The sequence below is a fragment of the Pollachius pollachius genome, assembly GCF_949987615.1.
Source record: "Pollachius pollachius genome assembly, chromosome: 10".
Taxonomy (NCBI): domain Eukaryota; kingdom Metazoa; phylum Chordata; class Actinopteri; order Gadiformes; family Gadidae; genus Pollachius; species Pollachius pollachius.
Genome location: NC_136943.1, coordinates 13008839 through 13029762, shown reverse-complemented (window position 1 = coordinate 13029762; position 20924 = coordinate 13008839). Strand labels below are relative to the sequence as shown.

The window sequence follows — 20924 nt, the reverse complement described above, 5'->3', positions numbered from 1 at the left end:
TTGCGCTGTGCTCACTCAAATGAATGATTTTGACTTTGAAGACGCACATTGACAAACCAAAGTTGAACTGTGATTGGCTAGAACTGAGAGATACCGCATGAAGCAATCCAATGATCCACTTAGTTATCTGTGAGGTGTAGTTCATGTTAGATTGAACAGTTTAGATAACATGGTACTGGGTTCAGCATTCTTTAACATTGTTACTTATTCTGATAACACGCGTTGGTTGTAACCACGCCCGCAACTTTTTTCTTCATTCTTTTTAGAAGTTTGCAAATAAGTAGGACTGAGAATAACCCTTACATTACAATACGGCTAAAACTATTTCCCCCTCGCTTTCAGTTGGATTTTAAGTTCATAGGTTAGGATAGCTGGGATAGCATTTCCTATCTTTATTTGATCGGCTATATACGCCCAGAGACTAGGAAAAGCCTGAAGCCGCTTAACATTAGCCTATAACATTGAACACGGGCATTAAAAAAGTCTTCCAATGTGTTGGTATCATGTATTTTTGTCATCTAACTCTTGATCTACTGTTGTAAAATGGCAGCCAGAAAACGACATGAGTTAAAGGAAAGGTAAATGTAGCTTCCTAACCGATATTTAGATTAATGAAACATATTGACTGTGACTGCTCTGCCCTATGTTAAAGATTTGCAGACAATCAAGGGTCCTGACTTTTCTTTTCTAAAATAACTCACACTCGTTTTACCTTAATAAAGTTCACTTTATTCATGAGTGGGTCCCTTGATGTAGATTTTAGTGGCAACACAGCATTTTTATCCCTTGTCCGGCATCCTACATATTGAGACGATGTCCAGCATTTTGATGAGCTCCAGTTTTAAAAATCAAACCACTGTAGGAAGGACGCAGTTCTTTTACAATGGCTGTGATACAGCAGGGAAGGATGTCATCACAGACTGGGTTTGGTGTCAATTAAACTTCGCAAATGTGGGTCAATTGCATGTTAACCTTTCACTGTCTTTACTGATACCCCCTAACGGGGAAAATTGGGAGTCACCACAAAGTCACAGGCTATGCAAATTGAGGCAGAATATGATGGACACTACCACACTACCAAGGAGATGCAGCTACAACAAAGACTGTGAAATGACTTATAACAGAGTAGATTCAATCTCTCGTGTGTGTGTGTGTGTGTTTGTGAATAGCAGTGTTTATGTGTGAACATAAGTGAATAACAATAAGAAATGACTAACAAATATATGATTTGAGGCATGAAAGTTTAGACTGCCTAGTGTCCGTCACAGGATGACCTTTATGTTTGTGGTTTTAACTGCTTAGTGTCAAAGATCTTGTTATGAGCGCTCATCCTGTGCTAACTATGTCAGCACTGAGGTTTGAACGCCGATGGTACTGCTACCAACTGCACCAGAGGATGTTATGTATCTCTCATTCTGTCCCCTTCCTGTAAGGGGGGCAAGTTTAGTAGATGAGTGGGAGGCCTCACACTTCAGCTAGACTGGGGCAAAGGTAGACTGCGTTACCACAGCAACCAGGGAATAGTCAATGCAACCTTTAAGCTCACAGCAATATGTAAAACCATTTACACTACAATCGCCAAAACAGCAAGAAAACACACCATACTGCACGTCACTGCACACCAGGCACCACCCACGTCACTCCCTCTAGGGCAGGTCCACGCGCTGTCAGCCAGGTTCTGAGGTGGTCTGGGACTCGGCAGGGGGCTGAATAGTTGATGTGAATGGACTATTGGTTTTGAGCCAACCTGACGATACATATATTGTGCAAGCAAATGATCCCGATACCTTCATGAATTGATGTTTCCCGTACGGCTGGTGTTCAGCCCAGCTCCTCCCACCGCTAGATATTTTGTTATGAACGGTCCTGCGTGTTATAAACATGTCCTTTCTGTTATTTTTTTATCAACCTGATACAGAAATCACGACGGAATTCCCTTTTTTTTTCCCAACAAAGCAACTTTATTAATCATAATAAACCATCAACAAATATTCAGTTACATTTTCCATTCTGCATATTATATTACTAATTTAAGTTATTTTTTAAGTTTGCAAACAAACAAATAAATCAAACATGAGAATGGTGACAAGCAGGCCAAGAATCTGATGGTAGTACTGATCTTAGCCAATCTCTAAGACACTAGATGTTGATGCTGAATAATGGATACACTATTACATCCTCCTAAATGAATAAACAATGCAATATTTTCAAGCTGATTAACAACTGGTTGTGTTATCACCATGTCATGGGCAACAAGGTCCGAGTTGTTTCTGAGAATAAGAACAGAAGAAAGTGATTTACTTTTCCCACATCTAAGTGGTGTATGACGCAATTTTATCAGATCTTGTGTTGGATATAATACAGTTCAGAAGCCCTCCCAGACCTGTCCTGAGGTCGTATAATCTTTGTGAACAGTCTAAGTGTATAATCAATGATGCTATTGAAATGCTCACAAACCTTATTTCTTGTTAAAGATAGGATTAAAATCACAAGCAGACTGCAAGCCAACAGTATCCGGTGCACCAACATCGCTACATAACAGTTGGGTTCTAGAATCAGACAATCAAGAATTAATCAGAAGAACTCATCATAGTATTTCTGTAGCACTTCATACAGATGTCCCACTACATACAATATTTAAAATAAAATCGAAAATCTGCCACATCACTTTAAAATATTTCCCAACAGTAGGAAGTAGAATATATTGACCTCTTATGTCCAACCTCTGGTCTTTGAGATCTGCACAATAAAATAAAAGATTACCTATATTTTTTCAATGTGAATTTGGCTCAAAAATCCAAAAGCATTGAAAACAGGATAGCTTACCCTTGACAGACAAAAAAGTGCCGTTAATCCAACTATCAAAAAAACGTTGCCGACAAAAGTAGTTTGCTTCATCACCTTTGGTTACGTTTGAGATTCTCAGACTAAAGTCAGATGCCCCTTCCACAATGAAGGTTAGATTAAATGGGGGATAAATTGTAATTGAATCTTGCACTCTTGCGGCGACTGTTAGGGGGATATATCCAGGAGCCTGCTTGTACCAGTGAAACTTATCATCATTTTTTTTAGCCGCACAATGTAAAATAACAGTATCTCCAGGTTTTGCTGTTTTCAGAGTCATCAAACGTGGAACCTCTTGGGTCTGAATTGGCACTAAAAGACAACTTAGTATTATAAATACATATAGGTAAATAATAAACACAACATTAATTATTTAGGTAAAATTGTGAATTTGATTTAATTTGAAGAGTAGTTTTACTTACATGCTGTACCCAGAATTGTCAGAGCAAACAATGATGCTAACATTGTGATCTTTTGGTGATGAACTAGCACTGGACTCAAGTGAGTCCAACACTTACATACCATAGATCAACTGTGATTGGCTGTAACATAGAGACACTGAATGTAGCGAGCCAATCCAGCAGGGGCAATAGTGTAGTGGCTAGGGCGTTTGACTCCCAGCCAAATAAAATGAAATATAAGTGTCACTACTATTAGTAAAAATAGTGATTGTAATATTAGAAGTAATAATACGGTCACCAGGAACAATATTAGTTTAATTTATTTAAACAGATTTAAAGCATATCTCATAAAAAAACAGAAGTGGAACAAGATCTTGTGCTGATGTGGTTTTACATCTAGCACCATTGATCTCATTATGGCCGTTCATTCTGTGCTAGCTTTGTATGTGGTTTACAAAGAAGAACCAGAGGACTCTAAATATAGCTCACTATGTCCTCATCCTGTATAACCTTGTTATGGGGAGTGACCGTTTTTTGTATATATATATATATCTTCTTTTTTTGTGTGTCTCTTATCAAGGTGATATTTTTCTTTTGTAAAATGATTGAGGGTTTAGTGTTGCAAAGCAATGCCTAGTATTCACCTTTTGTTGTTGTCCTAATCATGAGCAAGATGGTGGTTTCTAGATCGAACTGTTGATTTTTTTCATAGCTTTGACCCATCGGTTGCAATGCATTTGCTAAGTGGGAAATTAAAGTGAAATTTGTGTTTATAAGACTATAAGTCTTCTTCTATGTACATTCTTAAAACCAGGAACTCTTTTTTAATCCGAAGTGAATGCTTAGGATACGTTCCAATCAGCTAAAAGACACCCCCTCCTGAATGATCACAATGTGTTATCACACTGTCTATGACGCAGCCCCTATCTTCGCCCAAAATTCTGAATGTGCGCCTCAGTCTCCAAGTCAATGAGCATATGCAATGGCGTGTAAGCACAGAATCGAAACCTATAGCTTTGTGAGCATCATTGGGGAACACTACCTAGCCAGGGTAGTTTGTATGCACGTACAGCTACACTGCAAGAGGAGTTGAGTTGAATAAACATCATGGTGGACTTAAATCCGAACATAGGCAAAGTCATCAATTAACCTGGGGCCTTAACAAAATCTACCAGAAACACTAATTACACAACAAGCAGAATTAACATTTTTTGCACAGCATTTCTAATTATAAGAAATAATCAATTCATAGATTCATTGGAATAAACGTACTAAATAAAGTACTGATTATGTAACACAATTAAAGTCATCCATCCAATCAGAACCTGACAATACCACATCATTCCTTCAGCCTCATGAGGTGACACAATCTCCCTGGTTGAAATTGAAATTGAAATGTCTTTAATGTCCCCAAGGGGCAATTTGGTTTACAACACGTAGCCAACACATACAAAAAGACACAGGAAAAACATGGACTAGATACGAAGGACACATTTAGACAATTACGCACACAAGCGGCTACAGATGTGTGTCGCCGCAGCAAGGCAGCACCGTCATGAAATGGATGGACTTCAGTAGTGGGTTTCTCTCGCAGCAGAATACACACTTTCCTGAGTCCTTTCACTGTTCTTCTTCCTTCCTCTGGTTTTCCTGCCAGAGAACTCCAACGCTGCGTAGTTCAAGGTATCAGTTTCCCCATCCTACAACAGAGAACTGTGTATTACTAACAAACATCTGAGAGGATTCACAGCCGTATAAGGACCACTTCTTCCATAGTGAATGTCAAACCTACAATCCTACAATACTGGTGTAAAGGCGTCTCATCCTATACTGGGGCCTAGACAGGCCCGGCGCCACACGGGGGCAAAAGGGTGCAATGCCCCCTCAGTTATAATATTGTGCCCCCTTAGTTTTCTATCCATATTTCCTACCACACAATCTGCCCCATCTGTATTCTCGCCCTAATCGCGGGGTCGGAGCGCTTCATTCACACGACTATAAGGTATATACGAAATAAGGTTAGGGTCAATTTGACCATTTAGGTTTACTTTCAAAGTTATGTAGTGCAAAAATAAAAAAACTTTAACAGAGCAGCTGAATGTTATATCTGAATCACAACTCTTTTGAAACAGTGTAAGAGGAGGCAGCCTGGTTGGCCTTGTATTAGGTTGTAACTTTTTGGAAATCTGTGTGAAATGTCAGTAATACGTGTAAGAGTAATTCATCATTGGCATTGATGCCAAGAAGGGCATTTAATGTTAAAGTTGTTTTACATGGAACAATAGTTGCTCACTTTGCATTACATCGATGAGGGTGGGCAGACCCTGACCATCTCTGTTGTTTTCATACACAACGTATTACGGCACTCTTGTGATAAGACAGCTTGGTAGGGAATTATCTGTGTTTCAGTTGCCTGTTTTCTTGCAGCAATACAGCCGAGTGGGGCTGAAAATACATGGTGTCTACTTCAGATAACTACAGATTATTATCCCTCCTGTTTCATCAGCAAGTAAAAACTAGTTGTGCCCCGTGTCATTTCCGTCCTCTCGTTAATCTTGCCAACGGGTGTGGGCCGAGAATGTTTTGTGACCAAAGCCAACCCTAAACACGTTCATTTGACCCGATAGAAAAAACTCATCCATGAAGGATAGAGAGAGAGAATTTTTTGACCTCGATCATACCTATTAGAATTCGCATATCCAGATAATTAGATCTTATTTCTATTACTTAATTCCAATAAGGTGACCTCCATGAAATACTGCTCAAATTTTTTTTTTTAACTTGGAGCCAAACACTTAAACACATTGTTTTTCATTCCATTGTTTTTTTCGGTCAAACCATTTTATCTTAGAAGTAGGAAAAAATATGGACAAAATATCAATTATTGTCACTTTTTACGTGGATTTTTATGGAATAAGTACCATCAAACATGAACCGCAAGTTCTAGCTGGTTGTAATGTCGATTTGATTTTATCTCCATTGCACTAAACACAAAAGTTCTGCTAGTTGACAAACTTATAGAATAAATTAACTTTCCATTGAAATTGGATCTCTTGATTCGTAGTACTATGTAACACCATAAAAGTTAATATCAACTGAATGCAACATTTTGAAACAACTGTACCTGTGGTTCCTGAATCACTGAGTCGTTTGGGAAAGAGTAGGAAGCATCCAGTGTTCCTGAGAACAAGAACGGAAGAATAAGATTCACTTTTAAGATTAAGTAGTTCATGCAGAATTGATGTAACCCCAATATAAATGTTGATGTTAAAAAACAGAAATTAAGATGTATGCCAAACTATTACTACTTTGATTCCTAAACTAAGACCAATTTCTATGAAATTAAGTGTTCCACAAAATCAATTCTTGAGAAGGTACAGACCTTTGCAATGCTCACAAACTTGCTTTTTATTTCTGGTGAGAAGGAGGATTATAATCACAACCAGAGAGCAAGCCAACAGTATTCCAAGCACCATGGTTGGTATAACCAGCTTGGGTCCTGGAATCAACAAGGTGTCATCATGAATCTGTTGAAATCATGTTTTCTGTAACATTACATTCCCATAAGGTCATGACTCATGACTCTTATATATTATATGTTGAAATAAAAACTCAAACCAATCAGGTTATTAATGATGTGTCTGTAATCTTCTTAAGTATGAAGTAAAATATATTGACCTGGTATGTCCAGCTGGGTTCCATTTCCAAACATAACTTCCCCGCATGCTGCCAGGGCACAGTAGTAAGTCCCAGCATCAGAGGAGACTACATTGTTCTTGGGGAGAGTGTAGACACAGCTCTGTGTAGCAGACGGAGGCCCAGAACTATTCTGACATTCACCACTCCTGTTTCCATTCATGTAAATGGAAGCAGGGTGCAATGGTCCTGATCCTGATCTGAACCAGTACACACTGGGTTCCCCTTGGCACTGGTTACTGTGGTCCTTCCTCTGGAAGGTAACAGAGCACTGGAGAGCCACAGGGTCTCCCAGCTGAGCTGGTGCAGACACAGGCTGTTGGACCACAGTCTGGGAGACAAACCTCCGGTCAATGGGATCTGAACAGTGAAATAATATAATCATCACCAAAACTGAGAAAAAAAAGATATTTGAGCTACTTTCAGATGATGATATAGAAAACAAGTAGAACTGGATATCTTACCTTTGACAGACAAAAAAAATCCAATCCAAGTATTTGAATAATGCTCTTGGCAGAAATAGTTTGCTTCATCTTCTTTACTCACAGATCTAATGTTCAGATCCATGTCTGGTTCTGCTGCAGTGAAACTTGAATTGAAAGGAGGGAAAATTTGACTACGCTTATACACTATTGAAGCAACCACTTGGGGAACATATCCAATCAATTGCTTATACCATAAAACCGTATTTCTACTTTCCTTTCTAGCACCACAATGTAAAGTAACATTATCGCCAAGTCTTGCAGTTTTCAAAGAGACGATACGAGGAACTTCTTTGGTCTCAATCATCGCTGAAAAAATATACGTAAACAATTTATCCCATTTAAGAAAAAGCAAAAATTAATCGCTGGTCTAAATTATTCTTTCCAGATGATTTCAATTTTGTATTTTTAACAAAAAACACACTATACTGCAGACACTATAAAGTCATACAATTTGGACTAAATATTTTTAGAGGAATTTTACTTACATGACCCAATAAGAATTGTAATAGCAAAAACTTTTGCAGACATTGTTGCGTTTCGGTGATCTACTAGTGCTGTACTGACTCAAGTGAAGGATTTGTCCTTAAAACACAGGCGTTACATATCCTAGATCATCAGTGATTGGCTGGAACTTAAGGACACTGAGAGCAGCAAGGCTACAGCACAACACAGGAAACTAAGTGGAGTTCACATTTAATATAAATCCAAACTGAATGCTAAAAACATGGCGGTCAAGTTGTTTTCATATTTATCTATATTGCAAACGTTGAAAGCCAGCATTTATTTCATTTATTTTCCTAATTGTTTGATGAACAATAATTAATTCTTACACATTTCAGTTTTATTTTGATATTTTTTAGCAATTTTTTGATACCGATTGTATCTCCTACTATAACTCAACCCTTGTTAGCATTACATTTTGTAAACCAAATTTGGCAAATTATTATTAATTCAGGTGAATGTAGTATTAGTACGGCAGTACGACATCATTATTGTCATTGTATTACTATAAAATGAGCACTAATATTTTTATTGGTGATGATTGTAGTATGAGTAGTTCTAACTAGTGTCAGTAATGACAATAGCTGTTTAATTAGTTAAATTAGTGACATAAGTGGAAACAATAGTGATTCTAGTGGTAGTGCAGTCTAGATTGTGGTCATGTGATCCGAGTAAGAGCAATTCTTATTACCTCAACAATTAAATATTTTGTTGTGTGTGCGTGTTTGTTTGTGTGTGTGTGCGTGTGTGTGTGTGTGTGTATGGAAGGTGCCGCCCTTATAGTGTCTAGTCACGTGATCTCGTGCTGTGACCTTTCTGCTTGCGGCTTTAACTGCAGTGCATCACTGGTCTGGTTATGAGTGCTCATCCTGTGCAGGCTGTGTCAGCACTGTGGTTTGAAAAGCAACCACCTACTGAACACAAGGTCTCTTTTTATCTCTCACTATGCCCCCTTTTTGCCTTACCTTATTACATGTCAGCATACAGTTTTAAGAATATCGTTTGATTATATTTAGTTGTATTTATTTCCTTTGTATCTCTGTTCATTCTTCTCTCTTAGTCTGTCCAGGAGTTTACTTCCTTTTGATTGAGGGTTTATTATTGCAGGGTGTTGCCTGTGAGTCTATCTGTGATGAAAGGCTTCACAACCCAAACCTAACCTTGCACTGAATTGGTGACGGAAATCATCAGGGACCCCACAATGTGATATTACAGCGATCTTTCATCACAGATATAAGATGTTGAACGATTCTGCAAATATTGTGATAAGATACAAAAAAGGATTTTGTTGGATTTTATCTTGAGTGTGGTTGAAATATAAGTTGGGGTTGGGGTTCTACAGAGAGGTCATTTCCGACATTGTTCTTAAATTAACTTGACAAAACTGCACACAACAAGATGATACAAATTGAAATGAGCGGATACTCAACAGACTCCTGTGTAGGATGCTGTCATTAATTAACCCCCGCTTGGATTTCATCTTCATTACGGACTTAATAAATAATAAATAAATATAAAATCCAAATCAATTTTTGAGTAAACCTGATGAAACAAGGATTGCACAGGCAAAATATCCAAATCATCATTCTTCCTCAAAGCAACACAGTTCCCCAAGACAGAAAAATGATTGCAATGGTTGCAATTCACATTTTTATGTTTCAAACAAAGAGACAAATATATGAGAAACAATTTATATTCACTCGTAACAAAATAATAATACCACTAATTAATACCACAAACAACCATTACATTCACAGTCATCCAGCCAATCTGACATCAGAAACTGAGAACACTACATCCTTGATTTAGAGTTTCTCTCATAGCAGAATACACACTCTCCTGACTCCTTTCACTGTTTTTCTTCCCTCCTTTGGTTTTCCTGCCAGAGAACTCCAATGGTGTGTAGGTCAAGGAGTCTGTTTCCCCGTCCTACAACAGAGAACTGTGTATTATAACCAACTATCTAAGAGAACTTATTCAAAGGCACTCAATGCGACAGTTCTGCTGGATGGTGATGATCAATGTATAGACTCACTAATCAATAAGCGGTCACATGATAAGAGATCCTTTTCAGCACAATCAAAGGTGTTTTAACTATTAACAAAATGCAACTTTGGTGGAAATATGTACCTGTGGTTCCTGTATCCCTGAGTCACGTTCAGGATGGTAGGAGGCGCTCAGTGTTCCTAAGAATAAGAACAGAACAATATTTAGTTCTTACAGCAGTTAATGGTGTTTATCTTCTATCTCCTTTTATTTTATTTTATTATGTTATCAGTTAAAACATAAATGTAGATGTATGTCAAAGTATTAAAACAAAGATTTTCCGTAAATTGATTTCTGTGAAATTTAATGGGCTCCAAAATCCATGCGGGAGAGTATACTTTACCTTTGCAATGCTGACAAACTTGATTTTTATTTCTGGTCAGAAGGAGGATTATAATCACACACAAACAGCAAGCCAACAAAATGCCAAGCCCCACGGTAACTAGTTACGAGTTGTGTTCTAGAATCAGACAATTGAATATTGGTCATGAACCTGCAAAAGAATGTGTAGGTTTAAGAATGAATTTTCTAATCAAAATCTCAAACCTGCTGCATGAGTATAATATATTTCCCAACAGGTGAATTCCTGAAGTCTATTATCTTAATTCAGTTAGACAATCCAGTAAATATAAATATCCAGTAAGTATATCATAATAATAAGAAGAAAAAAATGAATATAATGGAAGTATGAATAAAATATATTGACCTTTAATGTCCAGCTTGGTTCCATTTCCAAACACAACTTCCCCACATGTTGCCAGGGCACAGTAGTAAGTCCCAGCATCAGAGGAGTCTACATTGTTCTTGGGGAGAGTGTAGACACAGCTCTGTGGAGCAGACAGAGGCCCAGAACTATTCTGACATTCACCACTCCTGTTTCCATTCATGTAAATGGCAGCAGGGTGAGATGGTCCAGATCTGAACCAGTACACACTGGGTTCCCCTTGACACTGGTTACTGTGGTCCGTCCTCTGGGAGGTAATAGAGCACTGGAGAGCCACAGGGTCTCCCAGCTGAGCTGATGCTGACACAGGCTGTTGGACCACAGCCTGGGAGACAAACCTCTGGTCATTTCCATCTGCATGATTAAAAACAAGATTTATCATCAAATTGATCAACTGCTGCTTAATCAAATTGCTCAAAATATATTTTTGCTCATGACCAAGGCCAGCAAAATATTGTAACGGATATGTTACCTTTGATGGTCAAAAATGTGCCGGTTTTCCAAATATTCTTATACTGAGTTCCCTGGTTACAGAAATAGTTTGCTTCATCCTCTTTATTTATATCCCTAATTATCGGATTAAAGTCAGTTCCTTCCCCTACTGTGATTCTTGAATTCAAAGATGGGTAATTAATTTTTTCATAAATTCTGTTAGCAACCACTTGGGGAATGAATCCAAGAGATTGCTTAAACCAGTTTAAAATAAACATAGATTCGTTCAAAACACCACAATGCAGAGTGACATTATCTCTGAGGTTTGCTGTTTTCAAAAAGAGCAATCGAGGAACCTCTTGGGTCTGAATCAGCACTCAAAAGTAAAGAGAAACAAACAAACAAGATTTACTAATAATTATTTTCAACAAACACTAAAATATTTTCTTTGAATTATTTTACCACAGTGTAGTTATTTGAATTAAAGAGAGCAATTGTAATGTCAATAGAATAAGTACTTAGATGCTGTGCTCAGAATTGAATTAGCAAAACATAATGCAAACATTGTCACGGTTTGGTGCTTAACTAGCACCCATTCTCTCTGAAGTGAAAGATTTTGACTGGATAGACCAACATTTACAGAATCATAGATCCACCGTGATTGGCTGGGAACTTAACAACGCAAACTGAAGCAAGCCAATGATCCAATGTTTGTGGCACTTCATATTTGTCGCTCATATTTGTAGTTCGTATTATGTGTTTCTATTTTTTCTTGATTACAAAAGTTCCCTGAGCTTTAAAGTTTCTCTGAACATGTGAAAAATACATTTACAAATTAAGTTTTCAATCATTGTTATTAATCTACCTCTATCTACTTGTAATGACTAAATAATGCTACTGTTTAAGGTCAGTCTTCCCTTTTTAAATATGTTCACATACTTCCAAACTATCTGGACGGTCTCCCGAGGCTAGGCTAACACTGACATGATCAAGGAAGTTGTTGAGTTTGTATCATCCAGTAGCTGTGTCCAAACAAACAATGAAAGAGCTTCAATTCGTGATCGCCAACGCTAGTGCCAACTTTCACTCATAAATGATGACATCATTCTTTGGACATCTTGATTGTTTCCAATGTACAAAGAAACAGTTGATGACGCACCGTATAGAGCATATGCATGTGCAGATTATGTTCCTGATAGTATTAGTAAGTGCAGTCGTAGTCAGGTAGAACGAGTATTAGGAGTAGTGGTATTATCTGATGTCTTTAATATTATAGTGCAATGTTTGTAGATGTAATTGTATGATTATAATTTCACAATGTCTATGATATCCAGTGTGAATGTATTGCACATTTTTGTGCATGTAATTCATGCATAAGCTTATGCGCATATCTCATTGGCGTCAAAAAGAGAGCAGTAGTAATAATATACACTAATAAATAACAATGTTTATAAATAATAATAATCACACATTTCGACACGTAAGAAAGAGCTTTACAAGATGGGTAAAATATGCATTAACACTGATTAAAAGACTGTAGAAAAGCTGCAATGACCCAAACCGTGCAACATTTGATTACACTATGGATGCTTTTATATACTGGTAAGTCACAGGAAGTGTGTTAAAAGGAAAAGGGGAAACGGCCCTCTTTATCTCCTCTGGTTGAATCTACTCCTCTGAGCCATCAACTCCAGGGGGGTCTCACCCTGGACACGCTGTCTGCAGCATACAACATTCTATACTTTTGAAACCTTCATTTTCAATGAGAGCCGTCACAACGACACCCCCATATACCGCCGTCCACAGTTCGGCTTTCGACAATCCCCTACTTCTCGCACAACCAGAAGTCTGTGCAGATTCTGGCAAATTAAGAGAATTCATTAATTGTATGACAGCGTTGTTCAGAATCTTGATTTATTTTTTCAAGATTTCAGAACAATTTGAGTTACTAAATAGTATTAGATAAATCTTTAGTGTGCCATAGTAAACCTATATAATTGTAGTAAACCATATCCTTGTGTTTTACATGTCTAATGCTATATCACCAGACCCCCTCTTGAGACCACCTTGTTGATGATGCATTTGTTTGTTTCAGGCTGCATGTTTTATAACCGCCAGTGTAGATTTGCAGTTAATGCAACAAGTCCAAAGCATCTAGTGTGACTTCCTTTCCTTTGTGTTGGAAACAAAACAGAGCGAAGCCCCTAGCAGCGGTTGAGCTGAGAGGCGAGGGCTGTGGCTGGCCATGCCTTTTCCTTCGAGACACCGCCAAAACTAGCATAACCTGCTTGTAGGTATCAACAGGATGTGTTGCTAAGGTGCTGCAGAAACCAACTATGAAATGGACATATATTTCCTCTCAACCTGATATTTTACTTGCAGAAAAAATTCATTTAAAAAGTCATTTTAGCATCTAGTGCACATTGTCAGTGTTTTAGAATAATGACTATTAAGTCAGTATAGACTAAATGAAAGATGCATTGGTTCTCTGAATCTGGATGTGAATTGGCCAGGATTATATTTTTACTTCAGTGATCTCACTTTGTAACATGTGGTGGTAATGACAAGGCTGTAGAATCTGGAGCCATTACTTGCCCCACCCTCTTTGAAAACATGTATTCTTGTGTGGTTTTGAAGATACAAGCTTCATGAACAAACATTAATCAGGGACCCCAACTGTTCTGTAGCAACTTAGAGATGTATAGAATACTGTTTTGCGTATTGTTTCAAGTCCTTGAGCTATAGATTGCCATCCCATACTGAGCAGGGGTTTGTTCGGTCTCTTCTCTTCTTGAGGCATGTACTCTACTTGATGTGACGTCTCCAACAACAGCAGGGGGAATGCTGTTTCATGTTGTTACAGCACACTGGAGGAGGCTCCTGTCAAGGCTTTCGTGTCAGCCCTGAGGAGTGACAAAGCATGGCTGGTGGTAACCTCTGAATGGTTCCACCTGGGACATGAGCTGAGGGTAGCTGTGCTTTCAAGTGTGCTTGACCGCAGGGAGGGTGCATCTTAAAAAGAGCAGTTGTTTCAACAACTGTTCTGTGATGGCTCAGCTTGGTGATGGCAAAGTCCTTTAGAGCATAGTCATCAACACCGATGGTCTTTAGTGTCTTTCTCATGAAGCTGGTGCATTTTCTCGGGACAATTCATCTCAAAACACAATTTTCCAGTATTAATTATTTTCAGTTTCTTGGTGGATGTACATGGGCCAAGAAAAGCATTTCAAAATATACAACTACGGTTAACAGCATATAGCTCCAGAATTTGGCTATGAATAACAGAAAAAATAAAATATAAATAGGCAGAATATGCAGTGATAAAACAAATTTGTTTGTGAATGTGTAAATATATCTTGCTTTCCTGCATGTAGAAACTTTTGCGTACCTTTGAAGTATGTGGTCTGCACGTCATTACCACACGCTCTTGAAACCTGAGTGGAAAGTTTGATTTAAAAATAGACTGAGCACATCACACTCGAGCCACAAAGCAAAACTTTCCATAAGTCAATATAGGGGATTGGTTGGTTATGAGAACCAAGTCTAGTTAAGATGGGTGTCTAGTGTGTGTGCGTGTGTGTGTCTGTGTGCGCGCGCATGTGCATTCTTAATCTGGTTTTGCACTTTCTTTGTGTCTCCACAATATCTACAAATATCACATTTATTTGTATACATTTCCTTCATATACATTTCACTCATGCATAATTAAATGGCACGTTGGTGACTTTCCTTGAACACATTTTATTTCCTATAATTGATTGGATATCATTCACAGAACAGAGAGAGGAAATTAGGGTCTGAGGTGCCTCTCCCTCGAGACCAACGAAATAAATGAAAATAGGTTTGTAGCAGGAAACTCTGAATATCTCGAAGGAGGGTGTATGGAGTGCAGTGGTGCATTAAGCCCACTGCTTGTGCCTGGACAGCAGAATGCATACATCCTCACAGAAGGGGAATATTACCTTAAAATCGGTGAAATCAAATTTATTACAATTTAAGTTCCATTACGTTCATCAAAATGAGATTATCATTATTTTTTTAAAAAATGGCCTATTAAAATAATTTGGTTTTGCGTTCATTCAGTAATAAGACTCAACTCTGGCGCCACCTAGTGCTTTTGCATGGACATTACTACTACTAACGTTAGCTGGCGCAGATGTACTAACTAGAGAACAAGTGAGTTAATTTCTGAGATTTAAATGCATCGGCTAGACACGTCATCTTTTTGTCTTTCAATTTCCCGGTACTGCCATAACGTTTTTTACCGTGGCTTTCAATTTTGAGAATAAACGACACCACTTCAGTCCCCCGCACATTACAAACAAATAGCAACTCGCTCTTGACGTGCTGCAAGTGCTACTGACAAACCTCATTTTAAAGAACTGCTGCTTCAGGAGGAATTACTTTTCGTAATGTTTACCCATTGAAGAGCATCCAAGCTCATTTATATAAAAAAAAACATGAGCCACCTTCTCAGAACAAATACGTAGACACTGGCTAACAACTTTTCCTCATATTTACTTGAATGAAGCTCCAAAGGTTGTGCTAATCATTCACCATAATGGAATGTCAAGAGAGAACTGACGGCAGGCTACAGAGTGGAATCTAAAGCACTGGTTCTCAACTGGTCTGGCCTTGGGACCCACATTTTACCATGGTCATTAAGTTGCCCCACACATTCCGCGACCCATTCAGATCAAGTCCGCGACCCACTTTTGGGTCGCGACCCACCAGTTGAAAGACACTGATCTGAAGGACTATAGACCTCATACAATGTAGAGGCCACAAACACAGTTAAAGTCTGATTGTCACAAGCATCTCAGGTACTGTGCCATTTTGGTTTTAATACTGGTTCTCATGTAATATAAAGTCATGTCGTACGGTAATAATGACATCCTCATAACTTTTGGCAGGAGCCTTCAGAATTGCATCAAAAAAATCCTTCCTAAGTCAGGTGTTATAAAAACAGATTTAATTCTAACATTTTATAAAAGTTGTTCACCATTACAGAAAAAGCTCAATGCTTATGCTCAACATAAACTGAAAACAAACTCTTTGCCTCCCCCTCACAAATAAAGGTTTCTTAAGTTGCTGTTTAATAGAAAGTGTCCTTGCCGATATCTATACATTCTCATTGTGCTGTTTTTTGCCTTTATTTGGCCGATTATGAAAAAATCTAAATCCAACCCCTTCAGGTATTGTCTTGTGTTGTTGTTTCATTCTGCATAGAATAATTGAGGAACATTATCTATGTTAACTTTCTATTTAATTGTTGTTAAGTCTATACAAAGCCAATAATGTACGAGCATAGATTTCTCTTCAGAACCCATACACACACACAGTTTATTCTGGATGTTCTAAGAACACTTTGATCATGAAACCGATCAGAAAGAAAAGACATGAACAATTAAATATAATTAATTATCACAAAATTCGAAATAAATAAGATTTCACAGACTGCTAAGCGTACGTAGCAGTACAAACAACAGCAGTGAACAATTCCTCTGTATGTGATTATTATTATTGTTGTTATTATTATTATTATTATTATTATTATTATTATTATTATTATTATTATTATTATTATCTCTATAGATGACAGTTTCCTTTCATGGCTTAAATCACGCAACCATATGGGTACTGCATAACCAGGTAAATAGTAATTATAGTGAGGTACAATTATTGCTTTACAAAATTAAGCTAGTTTCATGCATTGGCTGGTGTGACCAACTGGCAACCGGCATCCCCTTAAAGCTAGGGTGGGTAATTTTTTTACTGTAATATTTGGCAAAACTGTCATAATAGCCAGTCAGCTATATGTAGGTGAAGTGCTCTGAGAATATCTGCCCATTACTTTGCTCTCCCCTGCCTCTGTGTGCCGCCCCCAAAAATTGCCACCGCTCATGTACACTTTGACCAATCAGAGCGAGGCTCTGATTCTCCATTCTTATTGGCTTTGAGACTGTCCCACCTGTTCACCTTGGCAACGACGTTGGTGCGTCCCTGCGTAAGCGTTCACGAGCCTAGCAGTCTGACAGTTTTGCACTACTACGGCGACAACAAATGAATAGCAATGTCTTCATCAACTAAATTTCCCATTCCCCGGATACCAACAACTAACACCGCTAATATAGCGAAAAAAAAGAGGAAACACACTTGTTGAAAGGACAGCTACTAAAAGGGAGGCGGAGAGAGCTCGAAATAAAACCAGAGTAAACATTGGCGTGGCTTATGAGCGATGGAGAGAGTTACGTGACCTGAGAAACTTAAAATCGGACGCTGAGATGGCTACATTTCTTATAGACAGGTAAGGAATAGTGATATCTCTCCATGGTATTGTGGCGACCACGGGTGTGGGCGCCATGTTCCGGAGCCGCGGGGGATTCTGGGAGTTGGGGTAGTCAGTTGACAAAGGGGGTTTTGTTGATTTGTTCTGTTGTTGGGGCTAATGGGTTCGGGATGTTGTGTGTTAATTGTGTGTTGTTCCATTGTTGTGTGATGTGTAGTGTGATCGGGACCATTAGTGAGAGTGTTGTGTGTGTTGGTCAGGTGTCCCGTGTTTCTGTTACGTTCGGGTGGTTAATAAAGGCAGTCCGTAGTCGTGCGGTGTATGGGGCACGGAACTGCATAATTGTTCAACCTGGGCTCCCGTCTCGTCCTTTCCGTGCTGCTCGCCACAGTATATTGTGAAGAATATGTAAAGTATCGGCTGGTATGATCTTTTACTAGGCAGAGCCACGATAACTGTTACATTACGGTTCTGTAATGTAACCGTTTCAATACGGTTCCATAGGATGTCTTGCATCGGCCCATGGTTCTTTTCCGGTCCGTTTTATGTTAGTTATGGTCACACTAACCTGTCGGAATAACACAGAGATTGTGCTTACACGTCGCCTAGGCCTCAACGCAACTGTGGATAATGTCCGAGTCACGTTTGTGTAAAAGCTACTTTAACTGCCAAGATAAGCACAGCGAGGGAAGTGTAGCATATGATATTCCATGTATTGTTATAACGTAGTTGCAATGGTGTTTCATCTTCCTATCAATGTTACTGAATTCACCTGAACGCGCATAACTGACGTTCGGAGGGAGGAGCTACAGCAGGTAGAGCGTGGCAGGGAGGGACCAGAGAGAACGCAACGGAATCTCAACGGCTGTTTTCTCCAAAATTACCCACCCTAGCTTTAAGACCCTTGACCAATGTGCTCAAATGTGCAATAACCGGTTATCTCCACAAGGGGGAGACAGAGACCATCAAAGACTATAGAGGGAGTGTGGAGAAGGTGAGACACTATTCTCATTCCAATCCACATTGAGCCGTTTGATGTTGGCAGGGTTGGAGGGGGAGTTGCGAGGGTTGGTTGTAAGGCGGGGAGGTAGGCCAATAGCCTGGCCAATCATCATCGTACCATCTATCTCTGTCTCCTCCCACGGATCCACTGCCTTCCTCACCTGCAATATTGTGGACAGCAACAGACAGCAAGTAGTCATGTAGTCATGTGTAATCCTATCAACAAATGATGGTTTGAATTAACAAGATGAATGATTTCAGTTAGTCAGCTTTGCCATTTAAACCAGAATCATTAGGAACCTCATCTGTGAAAGTCCTTACTGTCCATGAAGTCAGTGTCCTGTCCAGCCTGCGCTGGTCTCAGTTTGATGGCGACCAGCCTCAGCTCACCGATCAGCTGTCTCGTCCTCCCCTCACCTCTGGCAGGTACCTGGCCAAACAGGACGAAACACAACAAAGGCGTCAACAATGGTGACAATGTTGGATCAATGTGATGTTGTTTTTACTAACAGTGTCTTATGTCATATAATTATTTTTTATATTTGTGTAGTTATTATATATTTTACATAACATGTGGCCATATCACTCAGTTCACCCAGTACCCATAAAAAAACACTCTTCACAAACACAAAAATCCCCTTTCAGGTCCAGTCAGTGATAGGACATGTGTGTGCCTTTCATGCTTGGTTACTGAATAACCGCAGCAGCACGTCCTGTTGACCTTGAGCCAGGTGGATGGATGTTTCAGAGAGCTGGTGGTGTGTGTAAAACAGAGTCATGATCAGCCACAATCCTCGCCTCTCAGCCTAGCCCCTGCTTGGGGCCATGCTCTCGGTTTCCACCACAGTTTCTAAAAAAAATAACAAGAAGGAAGTAAGTATGCATGTATCTTTTATGTGCTCTTTCAGAATCAGGCTTAATTGGCCGGGTACGCTTGAAAATACAAGGAATTTGACTTGGGTTCATAGATGCTTGTTGCATTTCATTTGATTAAATAGGTCTATTTCTGAAGCTGCTTTGTCTCCCACATAAACAAGAGAAAAATAAAATTATTCAAATAGGCTACCAGATTCCATCTTAAATCAAACTGGACCTTTAAAGACAAAGGGGGTCCAGTCTATTTCTCTCTTTCTCCGTAGCAACTGGTAGACTGGAGAAGACCTTACATAAATGTAGATTCCCCGGAGGAGGTAAAGCATTAACCCAGTTCAGATCAAATAATAGGAGTTGGAATCTGGTTATGCAAAAGCACATTCAAATTAACGTTAATGCTGCGCTGTTCGGCAAATGGTGAGAAACATTTGATAAACGCGGGGAAGTGTCCACTTGTGACATTGTTGTAAATCGCCCTTTTAGAAAAAGTATTGTCGCTCGGGCTAGTTACAAGGTAATTCTCTGACGCCATGCAACGGCTTAAGACACTCTGCAACTAACTAGTTCACAGTTAAAACTTTGTCTGCAACGGTCATCCCCAATCTTTGCTCTGAACTGGGTTTAAGGGAGAGTTTACGCTTCCTTTTATTTATTTTACATGTTTTGTATTTTTTGGTGCATTTTCTACCCTGTTTATCTACTAAACTTTGTTATATGTGGTATGGGAGCTGCTAAACAATCAGTTGGAAAATAATTCCATATTATGTTCTGCAAACGGTACATGCAGTACCCTTTTTTCGATCACTTTGGGTCCATGAGACAAATGAGGACAACAATCGTTTAAATTGGTCCAGTATTAAGCGATATTTATGCAGCCGTAGTCTGGGGAGAAAGGGCGTAATTGCGCCAAAGAATTACATTGGAGAATTCCATAGTCTAATCTCCATAGACATTTGCAAATCATCACAAGCAATTGTAGACCAAGCCTCTGTAAGAATGCTATATTGTACAAAAACTAGCCCTTTTTTTCATTGCAGCACCTGGCATCAACCATGTGAGGTTAGTTCAAAGGAAAGACAATACAATTCTCCACATATATATACAGAATATTTAATCTTTCATTTTAAATATGACCTTGGCCTTATAAATGAAATAGCTCAAATCTGTTGACTTGAATCCTGGTGATTTCCTCATCTTAACTCCGTTAATACATAACTGATACATACTGCATAATGTTACAGCTGTTTTTACATCTTATATTCACACAAAATATGAAATTATAAACTACAGTACTACAACTATTTTTATTATAATAAAAATATATTTATTTTTTTATCTAAATATAGATTGTCATAAAATAACTTTCAGGTGAGGATATCAAAAGTATTAATTAATAGTCAATAGTTAATACATTTTCGGTTGATGAAATCTGATTTTAGTGATTGTACAGCCATTCTATGATAAACACTGATGAAATGTTTATTTAAAAAGAATATATGAGGGAGTCACTTTTTTTGTACCTGGAATTTGTTCCTACTGGTTTTCCAATTCTTGTATGCATCAACTCCTCAGAAATGCACACACACCAGTGGATAGATTCATCAGATATACAATAGAAAATTGTTCATCAA

The 20924-nt window shown here is 38.6% G+C and overlaps 1 protein-coding gene and 1 long non-coding RNA gene across 3 annotated transcripts; both read right to left on the bottom strand.

The window, feature by feature from the left end:
• Window positions 1–1996: 1996 nt before the first annotated feature.
• Window positions 1997–3321, bottom strand: LOC307081900. The gene is made up of 5 exons (XR_013812174.1): window positions 3267–3321; window positions 2827–3156; window positions 2710–2739; window positions 2458–2549; window positions 1997–2270 (listed from the first exon to the last, which is right to left on the bottom strand). It is a non-coding gene; the product is annotated as an uncharacterized lncRNA (long non-coding RNA).
• Window positions 3322–4394: 1073 nt separating this feature from the next.
• Window positions 4395–7977, bottom strand: LOC307081859 (uncharacterized protein). Of its 2 annotated transcripts, none has more exons than XM_079745220.1 (6): window positions 7912–7977; window positions 7406–7732; window positions 6924–7301; window positions 6628–6744; window positions 6370–6425; window positions 4395–4945 (listed from the first exon to the last, which is right to left on the bottom strand). In XM_079745220.1, exons 1-6 carry the CDS (start codon window positions 7952–7954, stop codon window positions 4817–4819), a joined length of 1050 nt encoding a protein of 349 aa, XP_079601346.1. In that variant the 5' UTR covers window positions 7955–7977; the 3' UTR covers window positions 4395–4816. The 2 variants fall into 2 exon arrangements, with proteins under 2 accessions (XP_079601346.1, XP_079601347.1); XM_079745221.1 differs by having other exon boundaries at window positions 7406–7530; window positions 7912–7961.
• Between the last annotated feature and the right edge of the window lie 12947 nt (window positions 7978–20924).